This window comes from Leguminivora glycinivorella, chromosome 6 (assembly GCF_023078275.1).
Source record: "Leguminivora glycinivorella isolate SPB_JAAS2020 chromosome 6, LegGlyc_1.1, whole genome shotgun sequence".
Classification (NCBI taxonomy): Eukaryota; Metazoa; Arthropoda; class Insecta; order Lepidoptera; family Tortricidae; genus Leguminivora; species Leguminivora glycinivorella.
Window position 1 is genome coordinate 434,987 of NC_062976.1, and position 13,087 is coordinate 448,073.

General features: G+C 38.1%; 2 protein-coding genes across 2 annotated transcripts; one reads left to right on the forward strand and one right to left on the reverse strand.

Annotated features, from left to right (window-relative positions):
- Nucleotides 1–2,295: 2,295 nt before the first annotated feature.
- On the reverse strand, nt 2,296–4,858 carry LOC125227547. The gene is made up of 3 exons (XM_048131883.1): nt 4,664–4,858; nt 3,969–4,148; nt 2,296–2,636 (listed from the first exon to the last, which is right to left on the reverse strand). The coding sequence occupies exons 1-3, from the start codon at nt 4,847–4,849 to the stop codon at nt 2,451–2,453; spliced, it is 552 nt and encodes a 183-aa protein (XP_047987840.1). The 5' UTR covers nt 4,850–4,858; the 3' UTR covers nt 2,296–2,450.
- Nucleotides 4,859–11,131: 6,273 nt separating this feature from the next.
- On the forward strand, nt 11,132–12,848 carry LOC125226835. The gene is made up of 3 exons (XM_048130961.1): nt 11,132–11,314; nt 11,546–11,622; nt 12,661–12,848. The coding sequence occupies exons 1-3, from the start codon at nt 11,233–11,235 to the stop codon at nt 12,829–12,831; spliced, it is 330 nt and encodes a 109-aa protein (XP_047986918.1). The 5' UTR covers nt 11,132–11,232; the 3' UTR covers nt 12,832–12,848.
- The last annotated feature ends 239 nt before the right edge of the window (nt 12,849–13,087 follow it).

The following is a 13,087-nucleotide window of genomic DNA, read 5'->3' on the forward strand; positions in this document are numbered from 1 at the left end:
ATATTAAGCTTACCTGAATTTTAATTTTAATCAGGACAGACGGCAGACAGTCGGGAGCAATGTTATCAGCCAGGGCTTAAAAAATACTTAGGAACTTACTTCTAGTAGTCTTCTCCTATATGGCTGGTTTTAGTATCACGTGGGTCGACCGCGCGGAGCGGTGACTGCACCGGACTAATATGTATTAATTAAGGGAGCGTTTTATTAGAGTAAAGCAGGTCCGAGTGAACGAAAACATCAATTTCATACAAATTGGTCCGCGTGAAACTAAAATCAGTCTGTGCGTTTTCACATTATCCGATCCGGTATCTGTCGGGAGGATTTCAAAGGCAAAAATCAAAGAGGGCGGCTTGAATGTATGGGATATCGATCCTACATCCGATATCGGATCGGATAATGTGAAAACGCACTAAAGCTTATCACTTGGACCACATGCCCCATCGATCTTCGTGATACCTCAGGATATATCGAGCTCGAACAGCTCTCCCTGAGGATCAGCTGAAAGGTCTATGGATTTACAGCCAGGTCTGTATGGATACTGAGTTTGAATAATACAGGATATGTGTATGGTAACTAGGACTAGATTCTACGACGCGTCAAAGAGAAATACTTGAGATATAAATACATCGGTACCTATTTGAAAATTATGTGAGTGAGTAACATGTCTTCCACAAATTATGGTACAGTTTTATCACAAGTGATAAAAAACAAACTAATTAGTGTGGCTCTGTAATCCAAAGAGGATCTTGGCCTCCAAAACGAGAGCACACCACTTATCCTGATCCTGCGCAGCTTCCTGCTAATTATCGGCTTGTAGCTGACACAGATCCGCCATCACACTGTCTCTCCAGCGGATATCTGGGCCGACCCGCCGGGCGCCCACCAGTTTTATAAATGACCTAACCATAAAATTAAAATTTTGAAAAAACCCCCGACCGCGATATAGTGGACCGATTTTCATGAAATATGGCTAAGAACAATCCCGATTAATTCAGCTTTGTGACAATGGTTAAATTGGTACTAGGTATATGTATATATTTTTAGTTAGTTATTGTATGTATATGATTGTACTTATTTATGTATCTTACTTATGTACATATATTGATGATGCATATAGTAGTATTATTTATAATTACAATGTGTAAATTTATCATATTTATTTTTTCTGTTTTATTTTCCGCACCATTTGTAAGTTTCTGTTTGGCCTAATGGTTGACTGGTATGGAATGCCTTAAGGTATTAGGTTCATCATTTATACTTTATATTGTGCAATAAAGGTTAAATAAATAAATGTTATAAAAGTGATAGTTACCTTCATTATCATCTGGTAAAGCTATATATAATATTGCCTCTTGTTTTACGATTCTCTATTTCATAGTTGCGTCTATGAATGAACTAAATGGGAACAAACAAAGAGTCCTGATCGGATGAGCAATGTTCTCCGTAATGAGGCGGGTAGTTTCCGATCCAATAGCATCGGAGCTGATTACGCGCTGATTGGCTTTGTAATTATTATGTTTGTTCAGCTTAACTTATTTAGGAGGTTTGTCTATCTCTAACATGGGTTGTATTTATATGTTACTCGATATCCTGCACGACAAGGATAAAGATAATAACCACAAAATTAAAATTTTGAAACAACCCCGCGACATACTAAACCGATTTTTATGAAACATGGCTAAGAACACTCCCGATTAACTCAGCTTTCAGACAAAAAAACCCAAATCTAAATCTGTTCATCCGTTCGGGAGCTACAATGCCACAGACAGGCAGACAGACAAACAGACAGAGAGACAGACAGACAAACAGACAGACAAACACGTCAAACTTATAACACCTCGTCGTTTCTGCGTCGGGGGTTAAAAATGCATTAATGTTTGAAATATTTACAATTCTGTGTGCGTAGCTGAATGCACAAACGCTCACGAAACGCTCACGATAATATCTCTTTCGTAGCTATCTATCTCTATCGCTCTTGCGTATTGGCGCGACAGAGCCAGACTACATTTCTGCGGCGTTTCTGTGGCGTTTGGAGTACGGGGCCAGTGTGCGTAGCCAAATAGCACAAATTTTTGTTTAAAAGTCGAGTTAGTCGAGTGTTCTTAGCCATGTTTCATGAAAATCGGTCCACTATCGCGATCGGGGTTTCATTATTGTTTAAATTTTAAATATATCATCCAGGTGAGAGTTACCACTTCAGTTGATGTTTAACATCGATAACATTGCATTCTCCAGCGGTCCAGTCCCTCCAACCAAGTGTGATTAAAAATTGATGAATATTAAAACAATTCCAGACTATTTTTGCAATAACATATATTATAGTAGCTTACGTTACGCTTATTCTTTTACTCATTTTATTGAATTAGTGAACATCATGTATCGATATTTTACATTAGGTTGTAATAATTTATGTAAAATTTAACCCAATTTTCAGTTTTTATAAGGAAATATTATTCCCCAGTCTGTTGATACCGGCAGACACAGCAGCTAGGGAAGAGCAACCGTCGTTCGATCATCACGCCGCCGGCGCCCAAAGTCGGCGACTTGCGCTGGATGTACTTCTGCTTGCAGCTGGCGGAGTAACCCGTGTAGAAGTGTGCCACGCTCGAGCACGATGACTCTGGGTGGCTGCACATCTAAAATTAAGGAATTTGTATCAGGGAGAATAGAAGTATAAACGAGGAACATCTGTCGAAGTACAACAATCGCAAAAATGACCGACTGAGGCCTTGTAATTGCAGTTACAAATCTCTCCGCTTGGAGCGCATGTCTCGCTCAATGATCAGCGATGTGACATGACATTAGACGTTCTTTTCTCTAGGCTGGTTTCGTCAGACTGAGCAAGTCAAGACGTAGTCCCGTGGTAGTGCGCTGGCTTCGTACGCAGATGTTCTCGGGTTCGATTCTGACAGCGATCTTTTTGCATTTTGTTTTTTTTTATACATTAATTTTCTTTTTGTGTATTTTTATTTGTGTTTATTTATTGTTTTATTCAGACAAATGTTAATTTAAGCCCTTTTACATTGTTTGCCCCATGTTAGGATTCTTAGGTAATGTTGTAAGTCTTGCGAATGAAATTTCGAAAAGTAGTAACAAAACAAAATATTTTTGGACATAAAAAAAAAAAATCAAGAAAAATATTAGTAGAAAAAAATAAAAAAGATCTCATCAGGATTTGAACCCGGGACCTCTTGCTCCGTAGGCGGGGTCACTACCGAGAAGGCTAAGAGATTGTCAAACCCTTATCTCCCTGCTATTGCAGCGCCACCTATCTTTTATTTTATATGTGCACTTCTGATACTTAAAGCTTTCGCTCCTTATATTTCTAATCTCCATAATTTGTATGAAAATTATTGAAAACGTGCATATGGGGAAAGGAAACTTTAGTTTTCAGCTGTAAGGCTAAACGTTAGCCATATCTATGTCTTAAAATTGTATTACTTCACCGTCGAGTCATTGATAAACGTTAAATGCTAAAACATTTGTTCAAAGGTTGATTGGTAGAGTAGAGAATGCCTTATAGCATTAAGTCCTTCTTTTGTAAAGTGTTATTCTCTTTGTACAATAAACATTAATAAATACATACCTAAGTAGAAGAACATACTGATGTAATACAGAAACTAAAGAAAACAGCTGAAAACATTTCTTTTTGCGTGAACATTTTCTTTTATTCATGTTATATTTGACGCTATTTTTCAGGATAAAAAGACTGATAGGAAGACCAGAAAAAAACTGTAACTAGAATAGTCAATTTTCTATGTAAGAATAAATAGAATAAATACGTAAGCATTTAAAAATGTGTATGCGATAGTCTGTATGATATATACTCTGTCAAACAAGTTTGTCAGTAAATAAGAACAAAGAAAACTATAGGTATCCTTTTCTCTAGCATCCTAAAAAAAGGATGCACATAGTTTTCTTTGTTCTTATTTACTGACAGACTTGTTTGACAGAGTATAATATGTTACCTCCACGATGATGCTCTGGACCGGATTACTTCTTTTGTTGACAACAAAGAACCACTGGCCGTTTTTGTCCGGAGCCGCCTGAGGCATTATGGCCCTGCGCCTGGACTCGCAGAGATCCTGGTCCATGTCGCCGGTTCTGGACATCGCTTCGGACTCGTCGAGATCATCATCATCAGTCACCTGTTGACAGAGATGTTGTGGGGTTGATGAGAAATAACTGACGATCTGGCGTTTCGGGGATCGACCTTGTCTGTAAAGCCCTGGCCTGGTCCTGGGTACCGGATTAATTCGTGTGATGAGCTGATCTCGAATCGGTTGCTAAATCCTGGATGTACTCGTACATATATTATATCGTTGTATAGGTCACCAGCATTCAGCATTTTTGAGCTGAATGTGAGACTTAATAAATAGGTAGGCTATCCTAGGTTTGTTGAGCAAACTGTGCGCTCCGTTATCTTAGAGAATAAGTAAATGGTTTTCACATTACATTAGATGCCTAATTTCTTAGCATAATTTCACTGAATCAAAGGTGATAAAATAATATTGTCTTCGGTTACCGCGATAGTTAGTACGAGTACCTACTCATGAAATAAATCTATGGAAATATTTTATCGCGTATGATGAATTCACAATTCATCCCGAATACATTATACGTGATAAAATCCGTTACCAGTTTTATTTCAAAGCCGATAAACCTCGTATTTTTCAAGCGCCGGTCCCAGTTCCTCAATAAGAGCGGCGACTTGTTCTGTCGGATAGTCCGGCAAGTCCTCACAAATGCCTGTTTTCAAACATTCTTCTGGCACGTTCGGGACGAAGTCTTGAGCGAACACAGACAGTGCGAGCACGCCGAGAAGGAACAACGAGTGAAGTGGCGACATCACGGCGGGAATGGAGTCGGCGCCGCCGACGCCGTTATATATTACGATGAGAATAAAAATGACAGAGCGTTACTAATTTGATAATTTAAAACAGGTTGAAGCAATTTTATAGGTCATTTTTTATTTCACGGTGAAAAAAAGTGTAACGGATTTGAATTAGCCTTTAAAAAATATAACATTATAATCACGTCAGCAATGCAGAAATGCAGCAACATAATTAATCGAGGAAATCTAGAAAGAAAACCCCTTCTTTTTGTAGAAGTTCATAATATTCATAAAGTGTTCCTTTCAAATTGATAGCATAAGTAGTTCTCCAGATATTAGGTTTAGGTAGACATTTATTCTTATAAAGATAATACTGTGTGAGAAATGGTTCTAATATAATGTTGGCGAGATTCTTAACAGATCATAGTAACGTGTGGAGATCTGTAGAAGTTACATATTGTAAATAGTTTTAAGACCATTTTTGTAAACCCACTATTGATAAATAAATCCTCATTAATTCATTCATTCATACATCACTGACATGAGAACATATTTAAAATACATATTTACATCTAACAACGATATGTTGCAATGTGACAGAAAAACAGACAGACAATACCGAGAGATCGACAGAGACGCACCATAACGCGCTCTCTTTGCTATGTTTCGTCTATATATATATATATAGATAGGGGAGAATGGAAGAGAAAGACATGTTGTACGCTCCGTCTTGCGTGAGCGACTGTTGGGCGACGCGCTCCGTCTTGCGACGCGACGCGATGCGACGCGATGCGACGCGATGCGACGCGATGCGACGGCGATGGCTCAAGGTCATCGCGTATCCATCGCGCGAAACTTCGGCACTAGCGTTTTGGTGATTAGAATCACAAGATTCGCCGTCTTTCACAATGTGCAAATGGTCTAGCGGGTTTGACTTCTAGGTGGAATAGTTTGCGCCATGAGTGTCGTGAGTTCGAATCTCGGCTCACGCAATCTTTTTGCATTTTTATTTACTTTTTTTCTTTTATGTTCTACTAGCTTTTGGCCGCGGCTTCTCTTGAAAGACAAACAAACAAACAGACACACACACACTTTCCAGTTTAATCAGTATGGATTATTTGATTTTGTTTACCTGCTTATTTCTTTCTCTAAGATTCTACTTTCTTATTTTTTTTAAGAACTCCGGGTTTTATAATAACAAGGAAAGTTTTAAGTAGCACACAATAATACTGCATTTTGTTTTTATTAACTTAATGTTTATTTTAATCCATACTAATATTATAAACGGGAAAGTGTGTGTGTGTCTATTTATTTGTCCGTCCTTCACGGCAAAACTGAGCGACGAATTAACGTATACTATTTACTTATAACGAATGCTATTTACTTAATGTTGAAATGAAAAAATGTCATGTAACCCAGTGTTTTTTAATGCTGCCATCTAGTGTCGACTGGCATAACCACTACACTAAGAGCCCTTATTCCTTAGAGCGTTCATCAATTTCGTGAAATAGCCATTGATAGATGGCGTTGGCGCTCGGTACGTGAGCCACCGGTAACGCAACACACAGGCAAGAATGATCTTGATAGTTTTGAATTTAATTGCTAGTAACAATTCTTTTGGTTTCATGTGTTAACTTTTTTGTAAAGTTTACAAGAGATAAGAATATATTATTATTATATGGTACCTACTAATTGTAAGTAACTTAAAATAAACAGTTTCAAAGAGCTGAGCTGTGTGAAAAAAATTACATGTGTTATTGGCCCGGCTAATGAGATCAAACATGGTCGAGTTACGATAAGTAGAATAGCAGTTCTGTTATTCATTTCCTGACTCGATCATGTGACCTTGGACATCATCGAGATCGACGCTGCTCATCAGCCCAAATGTAATAAGCCCAAACATAGTGGAGTTATTATGAGTAAAATAGCAGTTTTGTTGACCATATCCTGACTCCACCATGAAAACCAGAACCTCATCCTGGGGGCCGGTTTTTGAATTTCACATATGGGATTTGTCACTAAAATACCGGTTGAAAACAGTGAATTGCTTAGTATTTTCAGTGACAATTTTCTGAATTCGAACGCGTGAGACTCAAAAATCGGTCCCCTGGTCCCGAAATATAATAATAATTCAAACTCTCATCAGATTTCAAGTAAAATTTCTTGGATAAAATTGCATGTGTAAAAATCAGGCGGACCGTATGCCTGTTTGCCACCAACAGGATCAAGATTTGTTTAGTCGCAGTACCTATACAGCACTTCTCAGAACTATCTAGCTGCTTACGCTTACGAGAGCACGGTGCGCCGGACTATCGAACGTAGGTCCACTGTCTATGAGCGCTGGGCGCAGACTGAACTGAGCAGTGAGCGGGCGGGCCCGTGTCAGCAGTGTATTTTATTCGAATTTTATGTGCTTTAAAATAGTACATTACGATACAAGTGCGTAAAAAAGGAAGTTCGAAACGAGTGGCGATAAATTAAAACACTCCCGACACGAGATACGAATTTCCTTTTCGCACGTGTATCGTACGACGTTTTTCAGTACAGATGAGCCTCCGAAGTTTCGACCTGGCATATAATGAACCACTTCTCGCACTAGTGCGTAAAAAAAACACCATCTGTACTGTAAAATATCTATCGACACAAAGGTATATGTCTTATATGTATTTTTTTTATATGGCAACAAGAAGTTCTGGTTTAGGATAATATTATTATTTAAGAGTTACAATAAATGCAGGAATCGCAGGAATTACAATGAACGCCCCTTAAAGAGTAGTCTAATTATTTTTTTTTGTATGGGTACCTTTCCTTGTTAATATAAAAGCCGGAGTTATTAAAAATAAAATAAAAATAAGAATGAAGATTCTTACAGAAAGAAAAAAGTAAACAATCAAATAATAGAAAATAAAAGAAACAAAAATAAAACTGCAAAAGCACGCCTCAGCCGAGGTTCGAACTCACACCGCTGGTGCGGCGTCCAGACGTCGAAACCGCTAGGCTACGAGCCCGTTGTAATAACTAGTTAATTTTGTGATCCTATTCACCAAAGTCAAGTGCTAGTACATATATCGTAAGGTCATCGCACTAGTGTTTCATATTTTTAGTTCACACTTAAATTTTAATATTTTACGCAGACAATCTCGTATCACCGTGTACATAATCAAAGGCTGTCAATACAAGTTACAAAAGTTGTAATTTCCTTACTTTTTAGGCACATTACTCCTTTGGTCAACTTATGTTAATTTGAATAATTTGAATTTTTATTATAAGAATATATAAAGAATTAAATGTGAGACTAGTAATCAATCGTTATTTCTCTAGTCCGACCTCTCTACGTATTGAATTTGCTTCTAAAAATCAAATAGCTTGATCGCGCGCCCATCGCCATCGCATCGCGTCGCATCGCCGTCGCGGGCCGTCGCGGGCCGTCGCTTACGCAAGACACTCCCATATGAACACAGCGGTTTGATCGCATCGCGTCGCATCGCGTCGCTTAACATTCGCATGTTCATCGCTAGTTCGTCGCTTCGCATCGCCGTCGCGTTCCGTCGCCCACCTAAGACAAGTCCATAGAGATAGAAGGTTTGATTTCGTCGCATCGCATCGCATCGCGTCGCCGTCGCGGGTTCGTCGCTCACGCAAGACGCCTTAAAGGCTTTTGTACTGCAAGATTTTCTTTTGTGCAATAAAGATTAAATAAATAAATAAATAAATAAATAAATAAGGGTAACGTTTTGGTACGAAATCCTTAAAAACGACCTAACATCACCTGCGTCGACACTGCAGCAGTTTTCAGTAACAGCTAACAGTGGCATATTATTTCTAGATTTGAATTGAAAAGGTGCCGGCTTTGGCTACGGAACCCCAGAAAACAGCCGAGGCGGCGCCTGGGTTTCCATCGGCATTTTAACTCCAGTTATGAATATTGAGGGCACTTCAGTGCAGAGCCAGACGGAGCAGCCTAGACACTAGCTTTATTTTAAAGAGTTCTTTATAGTAATCATAAGATATTTTGATATGTTTTTTCAGTCATTATATTATTTTTTAGATTAATTTATCTTTCCAAATCAATGATTATTTTTCAGAGCATGTGATATTGAAAGCCTTGAATACTGTGTCACTAAAATTTGGAAAATAGAAATATAAAAAATACTTCCTCAAGGCCTGGAAGTAATGCAATGTTGTATGATTTTTTTAAGTCCCGTTAGTACTTACCTATAGCTACGCCTGAAACGTTGCCTTGTTTTAAGGAAAATAGAGTCAATATTTCTATGTACTTATTTCTGCAGACTATTTGTCACCAATTATAGTTTCTTCATCCAAAACACAGTCAGCCCTGTGGTGACCTCTGCTAGTGAGAATTATTATAGTTAAATCTTAAAAAAAAATACCTTGTTCTTTTCTTTACAGAGTATACGTATGATGTATCATAAAAAAGTTATAATCTGATGATGATGGTAAAACATATCTAATACCATTACAGGTATTAAATGACGAGTCACAACTGGATGAGACTAGCTTAGGACTGGGAGAAGTGGCGTACTAGAAGAGAGGCCTATGCTCAGCAGTGGGCGAAAAAAGGCTGATGTGATGATGATGATGATATGTTGTTGTAGTCCTAAGGCACCCCAGAGGTGCAAAGGGCCTTCACAAGCGACCCTTGTGACCTCGCTCCAGCTCAAACCAGCCGCTCGTAGTTCATTTTCGACGGACCGTTTCCATGAATGGACAGCACCCGGGGCCACGGCTTGCATTCTGCGGTTTCCATCCGAGAGCAATGCTTGCGTTATTTCTTTCCCTTTGATGATGATTTGCATTAACAATATTAGAACTGTTACAAATAAGAATAACTGCAAAACACCTGTGCAAGTGAAGCGGCTGTGCTATTTGAACCCAAACCGCAGCTGCATCGAGAACGACTCGTGCGCTTTCAGACGAAGCTCTCCAAAATAAAAGGAACTAAACGTATTGAAAACTCTCACGACTAAAGCCGTTTTAGAATGAGAGCGTTTAGTTTTTCAGGCGCGCTACTAAATTAATTTAAGGCCTCAATTTTAGCTTTCAAACGACGAAGTGTTTTGAAAAGTGCATGTTTAAGTAAAATAGTTAATGCTTTATTATATTGAGTGAGGATTTCTGCAAATGGCTGCTTGTTTTTTTGAAAATTATTTAAGCTACAGTAAAATAAGAGAGGTACAAGACATAAAGTTTGTATCTGATTTAAACTTAGTAATGATATTTTTTGTTTTAAAACCAAACGAAATAAACTAAAAGCTGTTAAGTTCCACTTACCTACTTAAGATTTGATTATCAATGATACATGTTGTGTTAGTAAAATAAAAATACGTGTGCCATCATTATAATATATATCTCACTATTGGGCACAGGTCCCCTCTACTATATTAGTTTAGATTAGAAGTTAAGTATAAACACCTAATTTGTACTACTTACTAGAAGATCTTGGGTAGTATATAGTCTGCATTGTGACTCAGTGGAATGGTTCGATTGTAAGTTAAGTCACTTACAATCCAACCATATCACTTTTGAGTTTTTTTTGCAGACGTAAGCAATTTTGACGTTTTCATTCACAATACATACAAATAATTTTAAATAATTATTAGTCTAAACAAGGGAATGCAAGGGTTCTGAAGTTTCTGAGAGCCAGAAATTGAACTCAGTCGGTCTAGCCATCACCGCTTTGCGTATTCGATTCATTCGTTCCGATTGAAAATGATAAGTAATTACTTATAGTTAAAATATTTTTGTCGCATATTTGACATTCTTAAAAACATTGAAGACATGTCAATGTTATCTCCGGCAAATAGTAAGTTGAACAGAAATTCAATTTAGATGGATTTTCTATGCTTGGGCGATTCTCCTTTACCAGACAGTCGTTCTCTGCATCTGGTCGAATACATTTTTAATCTGTTCTCCGTTGCAAGGAATTCTGCATCATACATTAAGGATGAAACATTTCGCAGACGCAAAATATAATTATGTATTTATAAACAAAAAATATTTTAATAAATCGTAACTTCGAAAACTATGGTTGCCCCAGTCATATCGCTTAAAGTTGTTTCTTGTTCATACTTGGGATTTGTAATCAAAGTTATAGAATAACCCCCTACTTACCTAAGACACGATAAGGTTAGACACTTATGAAAAACTCATATCATCGGTCAATCGATTTGATTTCAATCTGCACCTGTTCCACGATTAGTTACAATTTAACTGCATTTCCTGTCTTGAGGTTATTCTCATTTTTATTTTTTAATTAAAGGTTTTCATTGTTTGATTGATATTATATCTGATAAATTTTGTTTGCGCGTTTTGGGGCTACGTTTTGTCGGAGTCGGCGTTACCAGAACGCCGTTTTTGCCGCCACCGCCGCCGCCGCCATGTCGCCGCTCGCCCGCTCGCTGCTCGCGCTCGCCGCGCTGCTCGCCGCCGCCGACGCTGGGAGAGAACAAGTATTGTTTGGTAAGATACAATCCATAGCGTTTCCTGAGCGTCCGCGTTTAGTCAACTCTATGGCTGATGTTCGTCGCAACGTTTGCGCAACTGAACAGCGACATCTACAGTCGACAATGATGCATACAGCTGAAATAATACTCAAGTATTGTGCTGCGTGAACAGTCATAATTACGATATTTATCATAATTATTAATAAAAAAATATAAACTACAATACCTAATTTTATGTTGGTTGCAGGATTTAATGCACCACGGTTTATCAGGCTGAATGAAGTGACGCTGAACCCACAAGGAGGATGGATAAATGTGAAAAATGTAAGAAAAAACACTAAAACCTACAAAAGAACGAGCAGTCAGCGCATCTGCCTTTGAAGTGACGCGAAGGGGAAACTCTGGCGCTGCTGTCGCCTTTCTGATTGGTCGCGAGGGCCGCCGCTCATTGGTTCACTGAAGGTCTATTATGTTGGTCATCCTGGGTTGTGTTGCCATTCTTGGCGTTAACATATTCTTGGCGATAGCTTAATAACTATCACTGCTAACTCACAAATGGTCTTAAGCGCCTTACACTTTGGAAGCCGCTTAAGACCTCTGTGAAAATTATCGATATGCGAAATTTGCCAAAAAACGAAACAAAAGTAAATTCATATAATTTTCAAATGGGCTCACATAATTTCAAGAGATCTGGGGCCCATTTCTCGAAGTTACAAGCTATAATTTGCAAGCGGTAGTCAATGTCTAATATGACACATTGGAAAGAGACTTGTACCTTGTAACTAGTGACTTTCGGTTTTGAGAAATGGGCCCCTGGCAGTAAGCGAAATTCGTACCTTAAGTTTTTTTCTCTGAAGTCCGACATACGCTTGACTGTAGATTTCTAATAGGTTTTCTTGTCATCTACAGGTAAAATGCTATCTGGTGTATTTTTTTGATAATCTTAGGCTTATGAAATAAAACTATGGAAACGGATTAAATCGCGTATAATGAATTAAAAATACATCCCGACGTTTGAACTCTTTAAGTCCGGGTGACTGAGGAAAAATTAAAACGCTACCCACTTACAAGAAATATTAACGAACAATGACCACAAATAATATAGATTTCTAAGGCAGGTTCACACACTATTAATAAAGCCAATTATACAATATTCAAAAAATTTTACCATTACTCTGTTAAAAAAAAAAAAAACACATTTTGCACATTTTAATTTTTCCTCAGTCACCCGTTGACCACGAACGCTAAAGAGTTCGTGGATGTATTTTAAAATCATTATACGCGATTTAATGTTTCCATAGTTTTATTTCATGAGTAACTATCGCGGTAACCGAAGACAATAATCTTAGGCTTATTTTTCAGTACTGTTCGAACGTGCCAAGCGGCGCCCTAGTGGTTGCAAGCAACTCGTTCCGGGACCGGGCTCCCTACATCAGTGGCGATGTTCAGAGCATCAACGTGGTTTGCATGCCCCTGGGACCTTATACTACATGCGACGACAGAATTAGAGTCAATATCACACAATTTTGTTAATAAATAAGTTATACTTACATGTTGTGTCCTGTTTAGAAACTGTATGTTACCCTACATCAGTGGCAATGTATTTGCCCCTTTACGCTACTTGTAAGGATAAGATTACAATCAATATCACACAGTTTTGTTAATAATAAGTATATGAAAGAAAGAAAGAAGAATATTTTATATGCAGTCAACGGGTGTTTGTCTTAAACAATAATAACAAACAATAGTGTCAGCAAAAAAGGCTCAAGCTCAGCCTTGTGCTCCAGCA